At 33.8% G+C, this 24,719-nt stretch overlaps 1 protein-coding gene and 1 pseudogene across 1 annotated transcript; both read left to right on the top strand.

The window, feature by feature from the left end:
- Window positions 1–1,553: 1,553 nt before the first annotated feature.
- Window positions 1,554–2,384, top strand: LOC149261467 (uncharacterized). The gene has a single exon (XM_089369330.1). It carries the CDS (start codon window positions 1,554–1,556, stop codon window positions 2,382–2,384), a length of 831 nt encoding a protein of 276 aa, XP_089225456.1.
- Window positions 2,385–3,184: 800 nt separating this feature from the next.
- LOC149261466 (endoglucanase 3-like) overlaps window positions 3,185–24,719 on the top strand; it is a 52,483-nt pseudogene continuing 30,948 nt past the window's right edge.

The raw sequence follows: 24,719 nt of genomic DNA, 5'->3' as shown, positions 1-24,719 counted from the left end.
AATGGGTAGAATTGAAGTGGAAGTCTATCCTGGGTTACATGCCGATGGTTGTGAGGTTGCTCCGGGGCTGGTATAGCTTCCACTTCCTTAGCCAAGAAGACCTGCAGAAGATAAAGGCTATTCCGTGGATTGATGGGCGCAGCTTTCTGGAACTCCACTCTTGGTTTATTGGATTCAATTCCCTCAACAACACCCCACAGAATAAGTTAATTTGGGTGAAGTTGCCTGGCCTGCCTATCGAGCTATGGACAAAGCAGGCTTTTGAGGATATTGGCAACGCTATTGGGAAATTTGTGTATGTGGATCCACATTGCCTTGGGGCCCTTGATAAGCGGGTTGCATGTATTCCTATTGAGAAAGAATACAGAGGTGGTTTCCCAGATCATATTGGGCTCCATTGGGGAGAGACTTACCTCACACAGAGGTTGGATTACTGGGGGGTTCCATTTTGGTGCTCTCTTTTCCACCACACTAGGCATGTCCTAGAAAATTTTCCGTGGCACATGGGTGGAAAATATAATGGATGGAAATGTATGGGGGTGCCGAAAAAGCCACATCAGGGTTATGCTTTCTCACGGGATAAAGGACCTCATCGTTTTTCAGGTATTCATCAAGGTTCCCATCCTCCACGTTTTTCTATTCATACATCTTCACGAAATGGAACATCTCCCATCACCACCCTGTCATCCCATTTTTCATCTGAGAAATCAGACTTACCTAGATCTTGTTGGCCTCGTCAGACCTCTCGACCTCCATCCTCAGGTTTCTCCCCCCTTGTCATGACAATCCCAAATTGTATCAGCCTCATGACATCCCATCCTCTTCATATGTGACCTATATTCTGTCCCCTTCGTGTATGCCTAAAATGCTGGGTCACCGTCCTAGTAGTAGCCCTACTAATACCTCGTTGGCATCTCCCACCAATTCTGTGGGTAGTGATCTGGATTACCTTCTCCAAAGGAAAACCCTTGATTTGAGGTCCCTTACCATCCATAAGCCATCGGGTTTATCCTCTCCTCATATCAGCCCCACCTCTGTTGGAAATATTACGGTCAGACGTAAGAAGAATAGTGGGAGTCGCCATTTTAGGGGTCGGGCCAAACTGAATATATCAAATTCTCTTATAGACAGATTTCTAGTTGACGTGCCTATTGATGATGTACCTTCCTCTTGGGCCCTTGGAGCATAGATGCCCACACAAGGTGTACCATGATTGCCATTCTATCGCTTAATATTTTGGGATTGGGAACGCCCTCTAAGTTCTCGCCTCTTAAGCATCTTTTTCTCTCTATGCATCCGTGTATCATTTTGCTTCAAGAAACTATGCATTTAGTTTCTCAAGTTATTGTATATTTCCAAAAAATGTTCCTGGAATGGTATATTGCAGCCATGGCTACAGCTGGTCTTTCTAGTGGTCTTGTGGTATTATGGAACCCACAATGGGTTCGGGAAAAGCTTTCTCCTGTTCGGCGGGAATCCTAATTGAAGGTTATTTTCGTGGGCATCGGGACCATATCCACATTTTGAACCTATATGGCCCATATAGGAACAGGATGGTATTCTGGGATGAACTGTTTGCATCTGGCATTATGGATCTTGCCTCTCTTATTATCGCAGGGGATTTCAATTGTATTGTTGGTCTGGATGAAGTATGGGGGATGTCGAGAAAAATAGACCCAATGGCGGGTATGATCCGTGAGGCTATTATTGAACACAATTTTATTGATATATGCCCATCGAAGTTGGTCCCCACCTGGGATAATGGTAGGAAAGGTGCGACATACATTGCGAAAAGGCTGGATAGGTTTATTATTCATGAGCGCTTGATGGAGCGTCTAGGAAATGTTCATACGGAAGTCATTAGCAATTATCTATCTAATCATAGGCCAATAACATTGCATTGGCAAGTGGGAGGATATAGGCACGGGTTTCCTTTTAAATTTAATCATACATGGCTAGAAGACCAGGACTTTAATGATTTTGTTCATATGATATGGACTCGGGCAAATGTTTCGGGGTCCTCTCCTATGGAAAACATTCTAGAAAAATTGGGCATCCTTCGGAATGAAGTAAAAACATGGCAAAAAAATAAAGTTAAGGCTCAACAGAAGGAATTGAAGGATATCCAACAGGAACTGGATGCCTTATTGCCATGGATGATATCGCAGTTTCTTCCAGTAGATATCAGGTCCCGTATTCATGAATTAGAACTCAAGAAAAAGGGAATCTTATCTGCTTTGGAAGCCACTTGGCACTTGAAGAGCAGGGCAATTTGGATAAAAGAAGGTGACAGAAACACAAAGTTCTTCCATCGCTATGCTAATCATAGGCGCAATATTAATTCTATTTGGGAAATACATGATGCAGATGGTGTGTGCTTCTAGTCACAAGAGGACATAAGTGGAGCCGCTGTGGATCACTTCTAAAATGCTTACAATCGAAAGGGGGAGGTTGATGTAGATGCTATGTTATGGGTTGTTGATATGTATCCTACTATGTTTGATGGCGGTGATAATGAACATCTCTTCAAGGCTATCACAGAAGTTGAGTTACTGGAGGTGTTAAAAGATTTCAAGAGGGATAAGAGCCCGGGCCTGGATGGATAGTCGGCTAAAATATTCACACATTTTTTTGATATTTTTAAAAGTGATCTTCTAAATATGGTGGAGGAGTCAAGGATGAAAGGGAAAATCCATCCTTGCATAAATTCGACTTATATAACTCTCATTCCTAAGTGTCGGCCATCATTGACTTTCAATGACTATAGGCCCATTTCGTTACATAATCTTATTTATAAGATCATTTCCAAAACCATTGTCGGCCGGATGCAAAATATACTGTCTAAATTTATATCTCCTGAGAAATATGGGTTTTTACAAGACCAACAAATACATGAAGCAATCTCCATTGCTCAGGAATGTATGCATTCGATACATTCAAAGCACATTAATGCTGCCATTATGAAGGTGGATCTGCAGAAGGCATTTTATTGTGTTGATTGGGGATATTTGCATTTGGTTTTACATAAGATTGGGGTGCAGCCCAGATTTGTGAATTGGGTCACGGCATGTGTTTTGAATATTAATTATGCAGTGATTATCAATGGATACCCTACTCGCTTTTTCAAGGTTGGATGGGACTGCGTCAAGGTTGTTCGCTATTACCCCTCATGTTCATCCTGGCTATGGATGACTTGAGTTTGCGGATCAAAAAAGCGGTGGTGGATGACCAATTTCAGGCTCTGGTAATGGGGATCAATATCAAAATTTCACATGGTTTTTTTGTTGATGATGTGCTCATCATGGGTATGCTAAATCGTCTCTCATGGCTGAATCTTTTTCATATATTTAAAAAATTTGAAAATGCTTCTGGTTTGGGTATGAATTTGCAAAAATCAATTGTATATCATGATATGGGGGATATGGAAGTCATCGATTATATTAAGAATCTGTTCAGTATTGAGGCGGAGTCGATGCAGAATGGTTTGCAGTATCTCAGTTATCACATTAAACCAAACTGCTATAGAAACATAGGTTGGCAATGGTTAATTGATCAATTTTTAAAACAAATTTCTAGATGGGAATTTCGTTGTTTATCATTGGGCGAACATGTGACTCTCACACAGGTTGTTCTTACACAACTGGGGGTATATTGGGCACATTTATTTCACATTACTATGGCAATAATTAATATCATATATGGGCTGGTGGCAATAGATAGAACAAATTCTACCTCACCAAATTGTCACATATTGCTTGCCCAAAAAGAATGGGGGGTGGGGTATTATGAATCTTAAATATTTTGGAGCTTCTTTGCTGATTAAATACTTATGGCAACCTATCATTAGGTCTGGTATATGGTGCAAGGTGATCAGACAAAAATATATGAAAGATCAGCATTTTCTATATTGGTTTCACAAGCACAGTATTGGAATTTCATGTGGATCGTCCATATGGCGTAGTTTTCAAAAGGTTACAAATTATTTTTTACAACATTTTGTGTGGAATATGGGTACTGGTCAGTGTATCATTATTGGGGTGGATCAGATTCAAGGAGCTGGTGGATTAATGTCTATCTGAATCTTTATTTGCTTTTTTATATCGAGAAGGCATAATATTCTGGAACCAACTAATCAATACATGGTGGGAAAGGTTCCCCATATGGAAGACATCACAAGATCCGGGGATGGTTGGTAATCTGGCTATGGAATGGATACAAATTTTTTCTTGCTTAAAAGCACTGGGTATATGCAGGGAGGTACAATGTGATAGACTAATGTGGTCGAGCAAAATGAAGTTCGGAAATGTTATGGTGGCTGGTGTATATAGTAAGCTGTGTGGTAGTGATGGCAGGTATATGGAGGATCCGACAATGTATGCCCTCTGGAAAAATCACATTCCTATCAAAATCATTTGTTTCTCATGGTTAGTATACCACAACAAGATTCTCACATGGGAGAACCTGAAAAAGCATCAATGGCACGGGCCAAGTATGTGTGTGATATGCAAGCAGGAGGAGGAAAACAATGACCATCTATTCCTCAAGTGTCACAACATAATCCAGGTATGAGAAAAATTAGCTTTGCATTTTGATTTCCCTTATAAACAATTTCTTGACATTGCAGATTGTATGGGGTGGTGGAGTAAACAAAAGCCTACCTGGAGGAATATTCCACTCTTTCTTTTCTAGTCCATATGGAAATGGAGGAATAAATTCATTTTTGAAGACTTGGCTGAAGACTTTGGACTGATACATGAGAAGATCATATCGTTATACTCATTGTATCCTGTTCAAGACATTGTACCAAAAAAAAAATCATCTTTCAAGGAGAAATTTCCCTCATATGGTGTTCCCAATTGCTTTCTTCGATGGTGCGCCACAAAACAATGTTTGCGGTTGTGGTATTTGGTTAGTAATGTCAAATGAACTACAAGGCTAAGGCAATGGCACTATGGGGTATCTTATGGCTTATAAAGTTTCTCAACATCCCCGAGATCCATATATATGGGGATTCTAAGATCATCTTGGATCATGTAAATGGCAAGGCACAGATCAAACAACCAACTCTTCTTGGCTGGTTAAGGAGAATTGATAGTCTTTGGTCTAAGCTCGGGAGACCTCCAATCAACCATACTGGTAGAGAACATAATCAGATTGTGGATGCGCTCTCAAAGAAAGGACTGCAAGGAAATGTGGGAGAAGTGAAGATGGACATAATTATGGAGGAGAATACTATGGCTACCGTGGAGTTCATGTTTCCGGGATAGTATTACATATAGAATTTGGCTTTTTTGTATAAAAGCTTTCACTTTTTTGTATGACAACAGGTAAAAATTGAACTCAGGATGATATGTTTTCTTATATGTTCCACTGTGAATATGGGCTAACGGTTTCATCAGAAAGTTTATATTTGATGAAATCTCTGTGGTGACTCCCTTTCATATCTGCTATACTCCATATGCAGCTCGCTCTTGTTTTTTCTCTCACTGGATGTACATGACTATAAATGGTCTGTTTAATGGGGTTAACTATCATAGCAACTTGGATTATCTGGTTTTATGATGAACATGCTAAGGAATGTTACTATGATATATATGATCCAACAGATTAATATAAATCATAGCAACTTGGATTATCTGGTTTTATGATGAACATGCTAAGGAATGTTACTATGATATATATGATCCAACAGATTAATATAAATATAGCTTTTTTCATACTGAAGAAAAAAAGAAAAAAAAAAAGAAAAAGAGAAAGAAAGAAGAAGAAGGGGAGAAAAAAAAATGAAAAAACATTTGAAAATGTGCTATTGCCAAATATGACAATAAAATCCTTTGTTAAGAGGTTAGAAAATAGTTGGAATTTATTTTTATTTTTATTTTTTTTAACTCAAAAAATTTAATTTAATTCATTCAAAATATTGAAATTTAATAATTGTAACTAAAATTTAATAAAATTCCTATGAAATTTTATCAAAAATTTACTGAAATTTCCATTATTTTCTAAATAAATTTAAACCCTAATTAGATTATTCACAGTAAAATAGTATTGAGAGGATTTTTGAGCATGTTAACTGTGTTTGTGATAGCCCATGCTTAGCTTCGTTCAATTCCATGCACAATTCCGCATCACGTCGGTTAACATCCACAGGCGGGCTCATCACCACTGTCATGGTGGCTTCCAAGTAAGCTAATTCCCCGAAGTCCGGTAAGCTAATTCTCTATTCACTACTCTAATTACCATATGCGGTCCTTTATTTCTTGTGTTTATAAAACCCATTATTTTCGAACATTAGTCTACGAATTCCTATGAGGCATGTAGGAGGTGTGATCAGCAAAATATATATGGAATTTTTATTTTAAAAAAGAATATATTTTTCAAAGAATAAATAGTATTTTTAATTAATAGTTATATGAAATTATATTTTTTTTGTTATTTAAAATATATTTTTGAATACATAAATATATCTAATATTTAAAAACATTCTAATTTTATAAATTAAATAATTTAAACATATTTTTTTAAAAATTTAGGTGATTTTTTAAAAAATATTTTAAATATAATCATCTAATTTATTAATCAAACTACATTATTACTGATGAACTTCATATTGCAGGGGAGTGTGAATGTATTTGAGAGTTATTGTAACCATTTGGAAAAAGAGGTGGCATTGGGAGCATGATTCCAAATAAAGAGAAACCTTTTTCCATACCATATCCAAAAATAACATTAGAATCGGAGTTTGGAGATGCTCAGAGGCCATATTCATTTGTATTTGACTCTTGTTAGGATATTCCGACACATAGGATATAGTTAAGTTCAACTTGGTCTAGTTTAGAGTTAGGTAAAGTGTGTTTCTTTACCGTTGTACATATTGTAACTTACAATCCGACGGTCACGATATGTAGTGTCCGACGGTTCACTCTCACCTCGGTATTATCGACACTTGATCCGTGGCTTGACACCCGATTGGTCCATGAGTTCTATTTAAAGCGCATGGAGGGTCATTGTTCGTGTAATCCGTGCATGAGAGAAGCTTATGTAAATTTTCATTCTTTGATTAATAAATTGCCTGTAGTACCCACGTTGGGACAGGCCGTGGACTGTTTCCCTCCTTGCACTCTGAGGGTTTTAACCACGTCAAAAATACTGGTGTATTGATTTGAGATCTGGTTGTGAGCGGTGTCCTTTTGGTATTCTTTCTGTGGAACTTACCCTGTAAATTCTTACATGGTATCAGAGCTATTTGAGGGCCGCGTCCGTTGGTGATCCAAATCTGAAGCCGGTAGAACTGCATGCGGCTGTTGTTTCCTAGATCTGCTGTTTCTGACTGCTTTCGGGCCGAGAGGACTGCTCTGTTGCGTTCGGAGCATCTGTTTCAGTGAGGAACCCCTTTCGTTTCACGCGAAAAGGTTTCTGGTAGCCCTAGCTGCGTCATTTTTCAGATCGGGAGGTATACAGTGTTTTTTGCAGTTTACTGTTATTTTCTCTCTGCTTATTTCGGTTTCGGTTTATTTAGCCTTTTTTTTTACCCGGATCTATACCTTTCATTTCTGCGTATGCTCTTTGCCCTGCGACTCTGTGCGATCTGGGCAAATCAGAAACAGAAAGGAAGGATTTTTCTCATGCGTATGCTCTTTTCCCTGCACCTTAGTGTGATCTCGGAAAATCAGAAACATTGAGAAAAATATTTAGTTTTTCGGCTAAAGCTAACTTTGAGATTTTTTTAAAATTTCTAGTTTTTTGGCTAAAGCTAACTTCGAGCCGCAAGGTTCGTTTTTCTTTGCATATTCGTGTTGGGTTTTGTGTTTTGTAGGGAAAAAGAGCTTTTCAAGGCAAGCACGCAAATCAAGGCCCCCCCCCGAAAAAGAGCTTTCTCAAGGCAAGCACGCAAATCAAGGCCCCCCCCCCCCCCCCCCCCCCCCTCTCTCTCTCTCTCTCTCTCTCTCTCAAATTTTTTGTATAGATCAATTGGTTCAAAGCTATCTTAAGAGAGTAGAGGTCTTGGGTTCAAGTCTCCATTTTGTGGGGGCGGATTTTTTCATTCCCGCACATTCGCGCACTTTGCCGGCAACGTCAACAATTTTTTTTAAAAAAAGCCATAACTTCTTCATCCGGAAGCCTTTTTCAGAGCCGTTTTTTTTAAAACCGCCTATTTTTTCGAGATCTATCCATTGGACCACTTACTTTCAGCATCTTCAGCTTCAGTTTTTTTTCAAAAAATGGAAAGTCCATGCCAAGTCATTCTTGACAGCACTAACTACTTCCAATGGGTAGCCTACATGGGAGATTTACTTAGAAGTAAAGGTCTCTTCAGAATAGCCACAGACCAAGAGAAGAAACCAAAAGATGAAGACAAGGCTGAAAAATGGGAAAATAGAAAAGATCAAGCACGTGGTTTGATAGGAATGTCTATTTCTCCTGATCTTAGATTCCACATTGCAGAACTTGAAACTCCTCATGAAGCATTAGAAAAACTTGCTAAAGTTTTTGGGATTAAAAATGAAATTAGAGCCCATCAACTTGAGAATGAGTTGCTTACTTTGGATCCTAATAATTTTTCTTGCATTGAAGATTTCTTGTCCAAATTCAAGACCCTTAGATATCTCTTGGAAGGTGTTAAAGTTAAGAAAGAAGATGGTAACCTTATTTATTCCATCCTTACTAAGTTGGGACCAGCCTACTCTGTATTTGTTTCCACTTTCCATTCTACAAGGGAAGCTTTCATTTGTCAAGGCAAAGACTACAAGCCCCCTTCCTTTGACTCCTTTTGTGATTCCTTAATAAGAGAACAAGAAAAACTCTTACACCTTGGTCTTCTTAATCTTGGAAACTCTTCCTCGAAAGCGTTAGCCGCCCAGCAGCAACCAAATTCAAAGAATCCTAAGAAGTCATATCCTCAAAAGAATGGTCCTAAACCAACTCAGCCTCAAAATGAAAGATCATTTCAGCAAAATGATAAGACCAATAAAAACAAATGGAAGAAGACTGATAGACATTGTAACTTTTGTAATCGAGATGGCCACTTAGAATCTAAATGCTTTAAGAAGATGGAAGCCTTGGAAGCCGCAATGAAGAAACATAACATCCATGTGGAGCCTACTTCAACTTCAACTTCCGGAATGGCACTTTCTGCATGTCATTGTCAATCATCTCAGTCTGGTTATGCATTAAATGTATCTTCTTCTTCTTCTCATTCTCATGAGTGGCTCATTGATTCTGGAGCCTCTTGTCACATGGCCAAAAACCAAGCCATGTTTTCTTCTTTAAATGATTGTAACACCAAAAATATATATATTGGTGATGATAGATCTTTTAATGTTGTAGGGACTGGAACTGTTCATCTAGACAATGGTCAGTTTAATGATGTATTATGTGTTCCAACCTTATCCTGCAACCTTCTATCTGTCTATCAGATAACTCATTCAGGTGAAGGTAAAATTGTTGAATTTTCACCTCATGATGTTGTAATCAAGGATCTAAAAGATCCTAAACAGATTCTAGCTACTGGTCTTGCTGATGATTCCAAAAGGTTGTATAAGTTTCACAACTTTGGGTCATCAAATCTTCCCTCAGTATTTGTTGCTCATAATGATGAAGTGAGCAAACTTTGGCATGAGCGATTTGGTCACTTAAACTATCGCTCCCTTCAGCATCTATGTAAAGAAAATATGGTGACAGGTCTTCCTATGGTATCTTGCAGAGATGGTGTTTGTTCCGGATGTGTACTCGGAAAACATCATCGGGACAGTTTTGACAAACGTGCCTCTTGGCACGCCTCAGCCCCTTTACAGCTTGTGCACAGTGATTTATGTGGTCCTCTTCCTGTTGCTTCATTCTCTGGCTGCAAGTACTTCTTAACTTTCATTGATGATTTCTCCAGACGCACTTGGGTATACTTCTTAAAACTCAAGAGCGAAGTATTTAACACCTTTTTGGCCTTCAAAGCCTTTGTTGAAAAACAATCTGGACATCAAATTCTTAAGCTAAGAACTGATAATGGTGGAGAATATGTTAAAAACACATTCATCAACTTTTGCACTGAAAATGGAATTCAAATGCAACATACTGTTCCATACACTCCACAACAAAATGGTGTAGCTGAAAGGAAAAATCGCACCTTAAAGGAAATGGCTAATTGTATGCTGCAATCTAAAGGACTCAGTCTTAGTTTTTGGGCCGAAGCAATTAATTGTGCAAATTATATAATCAATCGCACTCCTACTAAGGTTCTAGAGAATATCACTCCAGAAGAAGCTTGGAGTTCCATTAAACCAGATGTAAGTCACTTTCGTGTGTTTGGAAGTGAAGCATGGGCCCATATTCCAGATGAAAAGCATAAAGCTTTAGAACCTAAGAGTGAGAAATGTACTTTTGTTGGATATTCTGAAGATGTAAAAGGTTATAGACTTATTCCATTTAAGTCCAAAAATGTTATCATTAGAAGAGATGTAAAATTTGATGAAAATAAATCGGCCTGCGAGCCTAGTCCGGCGGATGTGCCACCTCTTCCTATCTCTTCTACTTTTGAAAACATTTCTTCTTCAGATGATGAAAGTGAGGATGACATTCCTCCCCCACCTTCTCAGGATCCTCAACTTCCAAGATGGGTCGTGCTACTCGAGATGCAGCAGGTGATCTTGCCGGTGATCCTACAGATCAGCGACGTACACGTTCTCAGTTTGAAAGAGCCTCTTCTTTACTGGCTCAAGCTCCAGTAAATCATGATCCTGACACTTTTGCAGAAGCTTCAGGCCATCCACATTGGGAAGCAGCTATGAATGAAGAATATCATTCATTGATGACAAATGATACATGGGATCTTGTTCCTCTACCAAAGGGACGAAAACTTGTTAGATGTAAATGGGTTTACAGAACCAAGTATGGACCAGATGGGAAAATTGATAAACATAAAGCTCGTCTTGTTGCTAAGGGCTTTTCACAGGTTGAAGGCATTGACTACACTGAAACCTTCTCCCCTGTTGCCAAAATGAACTCTATCCGCCTTGTTCTTTCCCTTGCTGCCTCTTTAAAATGGGAAGTCCATCAGATGGATGTTAAATCTGCCTTCTTGCATGGGGACTTGCAGGAAGAAATCTATATGGAACAACCCATTGGCTTCATACAAACAGACTCCAGCCTTGTGTGTCGACTTAAGAAATCCCTTTATGGTCTCAAGCAAGCTCCTCGGGCTTGGTATGCCAAAATGGATAGCTTTCTTTTAGAATCTGGCTTTTCTAGGTGTCATTCTGACAATACTGTCTACACCAAGAAAGTGGGTGACTCTCTTATCATCCTTGTTCTTTATGTTGATGATCTTATCCTTACTGGTAGTGATCCCAACCTTATAAACCATGTGAAGTCCAGCCTTAAAAAGAAATTTGAAATGACAGACTTAGGACACTTACACTATTTTCTCGGTCTTCAAGTCTTGCAATCCAAGGAGGGTATTTCCCTTTCCCAGTCCAAGTATGCTTGTGATATTCTTCGTCATTTTCACATGGAAGACTGTAAGCCAGCCCCTTCTCCCTTTCAGTCTGGAGTCAAACTTTCAGTCTCTTGTACTTCTCCTGAAGTTGATGCTACCTTATACCGTCAACTTGTAGGAAAACTCTTGTACTTAACCCATACTCGTCCTGATCTTTCCTTTGTTGTTGGCCTTGTTGCTCGTTTTATGCAAAACCCCCGTGAAAGTCATTGGAAAGCAGCCAAAAGAATACTTCGTTATGTTCGAGGTACAGTACAGTTTGGGATTCATTACAGTGCCAAAGCAGCTCCTCTGTTAGTTGGTTTCACTGATTCTGATTGGGCTGGTGACCCTGATGATCGGAAGTCTACTGCCGGTTATGTCTTCACTCTTGGTTCAGGACCTATTACATGGGCTTGTAAGAAACAGGCTGCCATTTCTCTTTCGTCAGCAGAAGCAGAGTATCGTGGTGCCGTGGAAGCTAGTAAGGAAGCCTTGTGGCTTCGTCAGATCCTATCAGAGTTTGGCTTTGAGCAGCAGCATCCAACCACACTTTGGTGTGATAATCAAAGTGCCATTCAGCTATGCAAAGATCCAGTCCAGCATCAGCGCAGCAAACACATTGAACTACACATGCACTTCATCAGAAAGCTCATTCATGACCATGTTCTTGAAGTGCAATATTGTCCAACAGATGATCAGGTTGCAGACATCTTCACAAAGGCTCTCACAGAGGCGAAGTTCACTAAACTTCGATATATGCTTGGAGTTCAGGAAGTTGTCACTAAGGGGGGATAGGCTCTAGTGCCTCCTTCCTTCTCCTATTGTGTCATATTTGTAAATCCTTCAATCCTATCCCAAGTTGTTCTTAAGGGGGGATGTTAGGATATTCCGACACATAGGATATAGTTAAGTTCAACTTGGTCTAGTTTAGAGTTAGGTATAGAGTTAGGTAAAGTGTGTTTCTTTACCGTTGTACATATTGTAACTTACAATCCGACGGTCACGATATGTAGTGATCCGACGGTTCACTCTCACCTCGGTATTATCGACACTTGATCCGTGGCTTGACACCCGATTGGTCCATGAGTTCTATTTAAAGCGCATGGAGGGTCATTGTTCGTGTAATCCGTGCATGAGAGAAGCTTATGTAAATTTTCATTCTTTGATTAATAAATTGCCTGTAGTACCCACGTTGGGACAGGCCGTGGACTGTTTCCCTCCTTGCACTCTGAGGGTTTTAACCACGTCAAAAATACTGGTGTATTGATTTGAGATCTGGTTGTGAGCGGTGTCCTTTTGGTATTCTTTCTGTGGAACTTACCCTGTAAATTCTTACAACTCTGCATTGAGTAAATATAACGTTTGAGTGAAATTTTATAATAATATTTTATAATATTTTAAAATAAATATTTTAATAATTTTATGAATCGTAGTTATAAAGTTTGAGTCAAATTTTATAGTTGAGAGGAAAGTTAATATTAAAAAAAAGGACTAAACTTTAAATAATATCAACATAGATCCATCTTAAATACGGCATGAGCTAAGAGGGATCCAATTCAATTTCTTTACATGCAAAGTTTTTTATGAGCCAAAATTATTTAAATGTTTTGTATAGCTATCTATTTATTTATTTATTTTTAGATTTTTTTTTTAAATTTATTTTGATCCACATGAACAAAATTTCAACTTTGATGATGTACGAATACCCTTACTCATCATACTCGGTAGAATGAGCCTCTCGGTTCAATAATATATTAAAAGAAAAAAAGATAGTAAAATGTATTATAACTTGTAAAATTTATTATAACTTAATTTTTAGTTAATAGTAATTAATTTTAAAGAAAAAAAATGAATGGTATGTAATTTGTTAATAGTAATGCAAAAAACAATCCTTATATTCATAGTTAGAACTATCTTCAATAAAATTATATTTTTCTGATAATATTTACATTTAATTTTATATATACATCAATACAAGAATAAGAAAAGAAATTAATATGAAGAATAGGAAGGTATAGTTGCAGAAAAGGAAAATCCTTGAATGGGGTTGAAGATCATGCAACATTCATAGCATCCTGACTGTCTCGCCAAATGCATTCCCCAACAAAAACACAATGATGATGATCTTGTAGCCAATACTTGATGATTGGAGTAATTATTATGAGTATAGCTACAACTGCCATGTTCATTAGATGAGATTTCTCTTTTAGATCTATGCATAACCCTCATGTTCCCATGGGCAACATCTGTAATATTGTACAAGCCTAACCCATAAGAGTCTATTCATGACCTCCTTTGAAACTACCCTTTGGAACTCACTACACTTGGATTAGTGGGCTCCTGAAACTTACCACCATCAAGCATCCATGTTACTGATTTTTTGAACTTTAATGTCCATGAAGATACATGATGAGGATGAGGAGGTGGATTCAAAGGAAGGACTTGTCTTTTATTTTTTTGGGTGTTAATAATGTTGTAGGAATGATGTTGGGCACTAAGAAGAAATATGAAATATGCATAATCATCTTTCCTAAAGCAAGATGGAATCTTTTGAGAAAAATAGTATAATTTGATCCCATTCCTAAAGTAAAATGGAATCTTTTGAGAAAAGTAATTGTATTATTTGATCCCATTGATTCAGTAGCTCCTACCGCTCTTCTACTTTATGAGCCTAATTAATTTTTTGTTGTCCAATCAAACCAAGAAGTAAACTACCACATCCATCTCATCCCATCCTAGTCCTATTTATTCAACTCATCTAGCATGGAAAATTGTGTTTATCCTCTCCATCCTAGAACCTATGGTCACAAAATCCCCATTAAGTTTCACTTGTACTTTTCCTTCTACACCACACTAATGTAGGTTCTTAGGGTTGCAATGTATTCATATTCAAAATCAATAATGCTAAATAATATATGAGTGTCAAGATAAAACATAGAATGGGATATAATCAATGAGCGTGGTTTGGGAATCTAGCAAAACATAGACAATTTTTTGGGGTGTGTGTTAAGTCGGGACTCAATGATTATGAGTTGAACCCCAACCTCAAATCTTGATACCATGGTAACTTTGTAAAGGAGTATAAGTTGTTCCAGTTGGGGACTTCAAATTTGGAGCATACATTTTTTCAATACACTTAACTAATATTTTATGTTTAGAATTGTCGAGGGACATAATATTTTATTTTTAGAATTGTCTGGGGACGTAGAACAGATGGTGACAGATGTTTTGTTAAGGTGCTCTGTGGTGTAAAGGTCATTAATTCGAAACTTTGTGGACAAAAATCCAACCATACTAAGTGCTAGTGTGGCCCAAGTCAGGTACGGTCATTGGGTGATTATAACAAGGTCATTAGTTCGAAACTTTGTGGATAAAAATCCAACCATACTAAGTGCTAGTGTGGCCCAAGTTAGGTATGATTATTGGGTGATTATAATGTCTTAGATGCCCCTAGAAGGTTAGGTATGTTAGTAATCTCGAGACTTATAACGTCTTAGAAGGTTAGGTATGTTGGTAATCTTAAGACTTATAACATCTTAGGTACAATCATTGAGTGATTATAATGTCTTAGATGCCCCTAGAAAGTTAAGTATGTTAGTAATCTTGAGACTTATAACGTCTTAGATGCCGCTAAAAAATTAGATGTACTAATAATCTCAAAACTTACTTAAACTAACAAACAAACAAAATTATATAATACTTTATTAAATTTAATAAAAATAATATATTTTATTGAGATCTTCATATAAAAATGAATTCTTGTTAATTTTACTTTATTTATCAAAATAAATATACAAACGTTTCTCTTTATGTTTTTCCAATTTTATATTTAAATTTAATACAAATTGATAATTTTTATGTTTTTTTTTAATAAAATATTCTCTTCCCAATAATGTTGTCGCTCGGACATACCCGTAGTTTACTATGTTGGATTGTGTGTACATTAGATGCAGACAGAAATGGGAATGGTTGTGGTTATGGTGTATTGGGGCTTAAAAGGTCAAATTAAAAATAAAGAAATAAGTGATTCCATTTTCTAAATCATCGGACCTCGACGTGCGCACCCGTTAGGCCTCCGACGACCCTTCCAAACGCCGGCAACGTCCGCCTCCTACTTTTGCCGACATCCGTTTCCGTTTCATGAAAAATTAACGTTCGTGCCTCTCATGTTAGGCCCGTCAGTGTATGTGTGTGCACGTTGAGAATATCACTTTTTCAACCCCACCATATCGGATTTTAACCTTGCCGAGAAAATCACGCTTTCAAACCCCACCATATCGGATTTCAACGTTGCTGAGAATCTCACGCCTTCAACACCACCATATCGGATTTTAACGTTCCCTGAAGCTACTTTTATGTGGTGGTGTTATTTTTTTGGAAGTTTTTTTTTATAGTTTTTTGTTTAATTTTTTTAAAATTTGGTAAGAATTTGTTGAAATCATAAATTTGATTTCAACCCTATAATATCTGATTTTAATGTGTGATTTTTTGAAAGTTTTTTTTTGAATTTTTGCGTTTAATTTCTTTAAATTCTGATAGGAATTTGTTGAAATCACAAGTTTGATAATAAACCTTACACAATCCAAGTGCCCCAAAAGTTTTTCAAGGTGTTGAATCTATATACGGTCAAAAAAACCAGTTTAAATAACACAAATTAAAATTTCACATCCCACTTTTCCAAATTCAAAAAATCACACTAAAAATAACTACTAAAGCAAATAATTATCTAGAAAATAATTTTATTATTTAATTTATAAAATAATTTTACTAAACACTTAATATATAAGGGGTATTAGACTACCACTACACAGGTATGTGATATCGTTTAAAGTAAGTACACATTTCAAAGAACTTGATTCCTTAGTATGTGATATCGTTTAAAGTAAGTACACATTTCAAAGAACTTGATTCCTTAATATGTGATATCGTTTAAAGTAAGTACACATTTCAAAGAACTTGATTCCTTATCATGTGTATTCATATGATTAATAATTGAAGTGTTCGAATGTTTTTAAGACGGTTTTAAATGATGAAATCGATTTCGTAAACATTAAGTTTAGAATATGTAATTATACATACATTATTTACATAATTATCATAATATTTAAAATAATACATTAAACCAAACCAAAAAATTATTTTCAATGATTTTGACTTTTTAAATACGTGTATATCATCATGTAATTATTAAAAAAATGGAAAGAGAAAATAATATTGTGATAATAGTTTTTATTTATTGTCTTTCAAATGTTATTTAACATAATTTCTTTACACGTAAAGACATAACCATTATATAAAAAACGATTTATTGTGTGAAGAATAGCTAAAAACCTTCTGACTTTTTCCTTTTTCATTTTTAAATTTTTAAAATATTTTTTTATATTATTATAAAATAATTTATAGTTTTAAAATATCTAAATTATTTAAAAAATAATATTATTTTCTAATTTATCTGTAAAGAAATTTAAATATTGTTTTAAGAATAGTAAAAACCTATAACTTTTTGTCTTTAAATTTTTTATTTTTTAATTTTTTTATATTATTATAAAATTAATAAAAATTAAAAATTATTTAATTAAATATTTGTTAAATGATAAAATTTAATCAATAAATAATTGACAACAAAATAATAATTTTCTATATATAAATCAATCCAAATCCCCATCTATATATAGTCTTTATATAATAATATGATTAATACTAAAATATTTGAAAAGTCAATGAATAAAAACTATTATCACATTATTATTTTTTCTTTCTATCTTCTTCGTAATTACAAACATGATATACAAATATTTAAAAATTCAAAATCATTAAAAGTAGGGGTTACATAATAGCTAGTCTTAGCATTTAGTTTAAAAATAGCTAAATTAAAGTAAAAATATTGAATTCAAATTAGTGGCAAGGCGAACATAGCTTTAAAATACTATAATATGTTATAGGTGCCTTTATATTTGAACTACATTAATTATACAAGTCAAAGTTGTCTCCCCCAATTAAAATTATATATATATATATATATTTTAAATTTGAACTAAAATATTTAATAAAAAAATTCTTTTAATATAATTATTAGTTTATAAAAATACATGTTTTATTTTATTAAAATTTGAATTTAAATTTTAACCCAGAAAAAATGATATATATATATATATATATATATATAATAATAAAAATATATTTTTATTTATTAAAATTTGAATTAATATTAAAAAATATTTTAATATATTTATTAGCTTATAAAACATATATTTTAATATAATTATCAGTTTATAAAATATATTGATATGATAAAAATGAATAAAATGTATTACTTGAAAATAATAATTATAAACACACAATTTATAATGTATTGTACAATAAAATGTTTGAATTTGTATCTAATAATAATAGAAATAAATATTAATAAAAAAATATAAAATAATATAATTAAATTTTATTAAATTAATTAATTATATATATATATATATATATATATATATATATATATATATATATATTGTTTAAATTCTTATTTAATAATAATAGAAATAAATATTAATAAAAAATATAAAATAATATAATATAATATAATATAATTTTATTAAATTAAAAATATATATATATATATATATATATATTCTTATTTAATAATAATAGAAATAAATATTAATTAAAAAAATATACAATAATATAATATAATTATATTATATTATATTAAAAAAAAAACAAACATATATTTGACTTAACTAATTGCAAATCAGCCCATACCCATTGCGTTATCCTACCGGCCGCAAATAATAATTTATTTGGTTCGTTTTAATGTATAATTTTAAATATTATTATAAAGTATAAGTCATTAGAATTAATAAATATTAAATTAATTTAAAATTATGTGAATAATGTAGGTAACATGTTCTAAACTTAATGTTTATGGGTTGATTCATGCCGAAAATAAAACGAGTAATGAATCTGAACGCAACATGTACATATAAAATCAATTTCGCGATATAACACCGTCTTAAAAACATTCAACCCTTAAATTATTAGGGCATATGAATACACATGGTAGGGAATTAAGTTCCTTGAGATGTGTGCTTACTTTAGACGATATCACATACCTGTGTAGTGGTGGTCTAATAGCCTTTATTTTATTAAGCTTCATAAAATGGGCACTATCCCATAAAAGTATTTTACAAATTCAACAATAAAATTTTATTACAAATAATTATTGGTTAAAGGGTCAGCAACTAGAACCAAATGGGTACAAGAGGATACATTTATTACCCCATTCATATTTAGATAAAGATATTTTTCTAATTATTGGTTAAAGGGTCAGCAACTAGAACCAAATGGGTACAAGAGGATACATTTATTACCCCATTCATATTTAGATAAAGATATTTTTCGGCCTGATGAGCCCTTATTCAGCGACAAAGAGGTTGGCGCAAGGTTGAGCTCTTGTCACTACTATTTAGCGACAAAGAGGCTGGCGCAAGGTTGAGCTCTTGTCACTACTATTTAGCGACAAAGAGGCTGGCGCGACAAAGAGGTTGGCGCAAGGTTGAGAAGAATAAAAGTGAAATTTAATTTTCCGTTCATTGTATATCAATTTTTATTTATTTTTGAATGTTTTTGCGCTTTTGGCTCAGTGATGCTGAGTTATCTGCAATTTACGACCTGTAATTTTATTTTTCTATATTAATAATATTACGCCTTTTTTCTTTGAAAAAAAAATTAACAATGTTAAAATCGGATATGGTGGCGGTTGAGAGCGCGATATTCTGAGGCGCACATACATATAGTGACGGGGGTAATATGTCGGACACGGACGTTAATTCTTCATGAAACGGAAACGGAGGTCGAAAAAAGCAGGTGGCAGACGTTGCCGGCGTTTGGAAGGTTCGTCGGGGCCCGGAGGGGTGCGATTGCGCATGTCGAGGTCTCCAAAAATTCGCATGTTTAGACCATGCCTTCTCAAAGTAGATGAAATTGATAGAGATAAGCTTAACCTCTCACATGGTCATGTCATTCAGATGGTGAATGATTACAAAATTTAATGTAAAAGGACATAGCATTTACGCGGCACATGATTTAAAAAATATTAAAAATTTTAATTTTTTACTATTAATAAATAGTGTTTTCAGGTTAATTTATTTAATTAATTAGAAAAATTAGAAAATTATAATAAAATATTAAGAAAATTATAATTATAATGAATTAATTTATTTAATTAATTAGAAAAATTAGAAAATTATAATAAAATATTAAGAAAATTATAATTATAATGAATTAATTATGATTGTGGTGATTAATATCCATTAAGACTAAATTTTGGTCTCCTCACATGTTTAGACTATGCCAATGGATAGAGATAAGCTTAACCTCTCACATGGTCATGTCATTCAGATAGTGAATGATTACAAAATTAATGTAAAAGGACAACACTTACGTGAGAGATGATTAAAAATATTAATTTTTTTTATTTTTAACTGTTAATAAATAGTTTTAATCGAGTTAAAAATATTCACGTTAATTTATTTAATTAATTAGAAAAATTAGAAAATTATAATAAAATTATATATATATATATATATATATATATATATATATATATTAAAATTATTATTATATATAATAATTTTTTAATTTAAATTAATTAATTGAAATTTAAATTAATTTGACTCTAAACAAATTAGAATATATCTATGGAAGGTAGATATAATAAGAAAAAAAGAAAAAGTTAGATGTACAACCATGTATTGTTTTATGAAATAAAATCTTAAAATGTGTAAAAAATAATAGTGGATATTAATAATATGTTAGTTTATACATTATTTTAGATATTAATTCACACGTAACACATGATAATATATTAAATCTACATTAATCTATACATTAACACATGTTACTTATGGTCGACTATACTATAGTTGATTCGTCAACTATTGTCAACATGAGAATCAAAGTCAACCATAGTCACCATGGGAAATAAATTTAATATTATTCCCGATGTGACAAACAACAAACAACATCACAATATAACAAACAATAAACAATGTTGCAATGTGACAAACAAGCAAAGCCGTAATGTGTTGAACAACAAACATCGCAATGTGATAAACATTAAACAATTTTGTAATTTAATGAACAAGAAATGACATTGCATCATGACAAACAACAAAAAATCCCATAATGCTCTACAACAAAACAGGGAATTTGCGCCAGATTTAGCACCAGATTTTATTGCATTTTTTTCTCAATTGGGATGAGCAGTCTGGCGCTAAATCTGGCTCTATTGTACAATTTTTAAAGCGTCCTTTTTTGCACCAAATTTTGAATCTTTTTTACGCCAAATTTTCCATCATTTTTTGCATCATATTTTGCATCAAGATTTTCATTTGGTTTTACAACAGGTTTTGCTTCTAGTTTTGTGCCATTTTTTGCATCTATTTTTGCATTATTTTTTCTTCCTCTTTTGTGGCATTTTTTGCTTCTAGTTTTGTGTCATAATTTGCATCGATTTTTACACCATCTTTGGCCTCTGATTTAGTGCCTTTTTTTTACATCCAGTTTGTGCCAATTTTTACATCTAGCCTTATGCCATTTTTTGCTTCTAATTTTGTACTTATTTTTACATCTATTTTTGTGCTAGTTTTTCTCCCTTTTTTTACACCATTTTTTCCATCCAATTTTGCACCATATGTTGAATCTGATTTAGTTTCAAATTTTGCATGCATTTTTGCACAATTTTTTGCATCGACTTTTGCGTTTTATTTATCTCCATTTTTTGCATCCTATTTTGCACCATATTCTGCATTTAATTTTGCATCATTTGTTTCATCCAATTTAGCATCATTTTTAACACCATTTCTTGCATCCAATTTTGCATCCTTTTAAGCATCTAAATTTGCATCCTATGTTGAACCATATTTTGCATCCACCTTTGCATCTTATTTTGTGTCTATTGTTACGTTCAATTTTGAGCCATTTTTTTGTCTACTTTTGCATTTGTTTTTGCACCAAGTTTTGAATGATTTGTTGCACCTCATTTTACATCCAATGTTGCATCTCAATTTGCATCCAAATTTGAGCCATTTTTATGCCCATTTTTGCACCTTTTTTCTTCTTTTGTGTCCAATTTTGTACCATTTTTTATGTCCAAATTTGCATCATTTTTTCTGCCACATTTTGTGTCCATATTTTCATCTCATTTTGCACCTAGATTTTAGTTTGAGTTTTCATCTAGTTATGCATCATTTTTGACATCCTTGGTTTCACCCTTTTTTAGTCCCATTTTGCATCTTGTTTTGTGTCTTTTCTTACATCCTTTTTTCTTCCTAATTTTACACCATTTTTTGAATCCTCATTTTGGTGTCCATTTTTGCATCCTTGTTTGTGCCCAATTCGGTATCCTTTCAAATTCCCTATTTTGTTCCCTTCTTTGTCTCTAGTGTTGCACCATTTTTTGATTTTACTTTAAAACCCTTTTTGTGTCATTGTTTGCATCTTGTTTTTATGACTAGTTTAACATCAAATTCTACTCCCAATTTTGCATCCATGGTTAAATCCATTTTTGGCTTCTTGTTTAGAGTTTTACTTTTATTTCCATTTATGACCCCCTCTATGGGTTCATTTTACTAAGTTCATTTACATAGTGAAATATATTAAAGTTTCTAAATATCATTTTGTTGTAGGATTTAATGCACGGTTAGATGAAAATAAAAACCTCTCAGTTTATCCCGGAAACCTAGGATAAACCAATTAAGAAAAAGGTTGTTCTAAGGCTTAGGATTCTTAGTAGATCAAGATGTAGAGTATAGATTAAGAAAAAGAGAATGAATTCTTGTGAGTCCTCGCATGCAAGTCTTCTTGGAGTTTTTAGTATAGCTAGGAAGCGCTCCTAGCTAGCTCCAAAGCTTGGTCCTACACATAAGAGAGAGAATAAATCAACCTTCACAGCATAATATCTTGATAATCGAAACTATCATAAACATATAAATATTATTGAATAAATAAATACAAACCAAAATTCTATACATCCATTAGTTAAATAGAAGAAGTAAAGAATGAATAGAAACATATGGAAGGAAGAACAATTGATCTATATGAATAAAGGAGTTGGAGGAAAGCTACAACAATCAGATGTAGTTGCAACAACAACTCCCCCAACTCATAGCTCCAAAACTCTCCCTCTCAAGATAGATCTTAGCAGCGTGACAATACAAGAATTCCCATCATTTTTTCAATGGCCAAGCCTCCAATATATAGGAAAGTGAAGGCTATGAAGATTTCCCAAATTCCTCATTAGTTCAATTTAGGAAAAATCTTTTGGGTGAATAATGTTTCCTCATATAAAAATGGCCTTTTCCACATTTTAGATGCTTTTGTGCTTAGGAAAAAGCTTCCTGATGCTTTATGGCTCTTTCCCGCTTTTGTATGCTTTTATTTTTTAGGAAAAAGCTAAAGATGAGGATAAAGAGATCACATTCCACCATATGAGTTTCCGGTGTCAAATTCAAATTCTAGTTTGGTTATGTTTTAGTTTTTTTTTAATATATATTTAGTTTTAGTATTTTTTATTTTCTAAAAAAATATATTTAGTTTTTGGTATTTTTTTTCCATAAGAAAAATTATATTTTGTTTTTATAAAAATGGATTTTAAACATTCCATTCATGCTAAATTTGTGATTTTATGATAGGAGTTTAAATTATATATAAAAAAGTAACTCAATGCCATGTGTTGTGTCGTTGACATGGGTGTTATACATCTCTTCCTTGCTAAGTTATAGAATGTGCTTGGTTTTTCTTAATGTAATAAAACTAATTATGTTCTCCATGATATCTTGAAATGTTAATCTTGAACCAGGCTAAAAAAACAATAAAGTTAAAATAGGTTTTCCTTTGTCCTTTGTAGATATTTGTCCCCACTAATCTTGATCTTAATAGATTAATTGTCTTATGGTGGCGTTGAGTGGTCACTTCCATTAGTTGCATGCTTTATAGTTTTCTATTAGTGACATTTTTTAGGCTTGATAATATGCTATTTAATTTATCAAAATGTGTTATTGTCCATATTATTGTTAAATATGTTGGGTTTTGAGCATGTTTTAGCAAAACGTTCCCAAAATGTTTATAGATTGTATTTTATAATGCAATGATTCATTGCTTGATGAAATTGTTTTGGATATTTTTTTTAATGATTCATTGATTGATGAAATTGTTATGGATTTTTTTTTTAGTATATTAAATTGTATGTGATAAAGTCAAAAGTCACCTCTTTTTTATATTTTCATTGGTCAATTTCCCTTAAGGCCATCAAGTTCACCATTTGGTCCGAGGTTAAGGAAATATAGGAGTCATGAAGTGGAATTGTCCAAGCACATAAATCTTGAGACATGTTTTTTTTAGTCACATTATACTTCCTTTCTATGTAAATTCTCGATGAAAATAGTCTCATGGAACATGAGGGGCCTCAATAGTAAAGGAAAACAAAGACTCCTAAAAGAAAAATGGTACACAAAGCACCCATCAATAATGTTGATATAAGAAGCAAAAATATTAAGTGAGGTTCTACCTCATATAATTAGAAAATGGGGGAGGAATTTCCAAGTAGTACTGATTGATGCTTAGAGATACTTGGGTGGAATGGTTATTATTTGAAATGATCAAGACATCAAGGTTACCAATATGTTTACCTCTTTTCACATTATGACAATACAATTTTAGTTAATTGACATTGAGGACTACTAACATGTATCCAATGTCTACGACTCCAATATCACAAATGGAAAACCTCTATTTCTCAATTCTATTTCTAGCACAAGTAATTTATACTCCCCATCTCCATGGATTATTGGGAGTGACTTCAATATTATCAAGTGTCTCGAGGAAAAGAAAGGATGAATCGCAATGTTTAACAAGATATTTTGTAAGCTATACCATTAAAGCCATAAAGTAGTCTCCATTAAAGTTGTCAAGCAATGAGTCTCCAACCCACATATGTGGATCAATGAGATGTAATACATGTGTGTGTGGTGACTAACTTAATACACCACTCTAATAACTCCACAAACTTATGTATTTCACTCCGTCACATAAATTGACAGTAGTGTGAAATAAGTAAACCAAGAGTAGACATGAAAGCCTTAGGCAACAAACATTCCCTACATCCTAAATTAGGTGCTTAAATGATGAAATGAAAATGCAAGGAGAAAAGAGGAATTCATGATTTAACCATCACAAACATGTGATCAAGTGTGACTAGGAG

This window comes from Pinus tabuliformis, chromosome 6 (genome assembly GCF_031772625.1).
Source record: "Pinus tabuliformis cultivar Carrire ecotype Pingquan chromosome 6, CPIR1, whole genome shotgun sequence".
Taxonomy (NCBI): domain Eukaryota; kingdom Viridiplantae; phylum Streptophyta; class Pinopsida; order Pinales; family Pinaceae; genus Pinus; species Pinus tabuliformis.
This window is presented reverse-complemented; position numbering and strand designations above follow the sequence as displayed.

What these genes read in the sequence shown, in the direction of transcription:
- LOC149261467 (XM_089369330.1), top strand. Translation starts at nt 1,554, where the DNA reads ATGGTATTCTGGGATGAACTGTTTGCATCTGGCATTATGGATCTTGCC.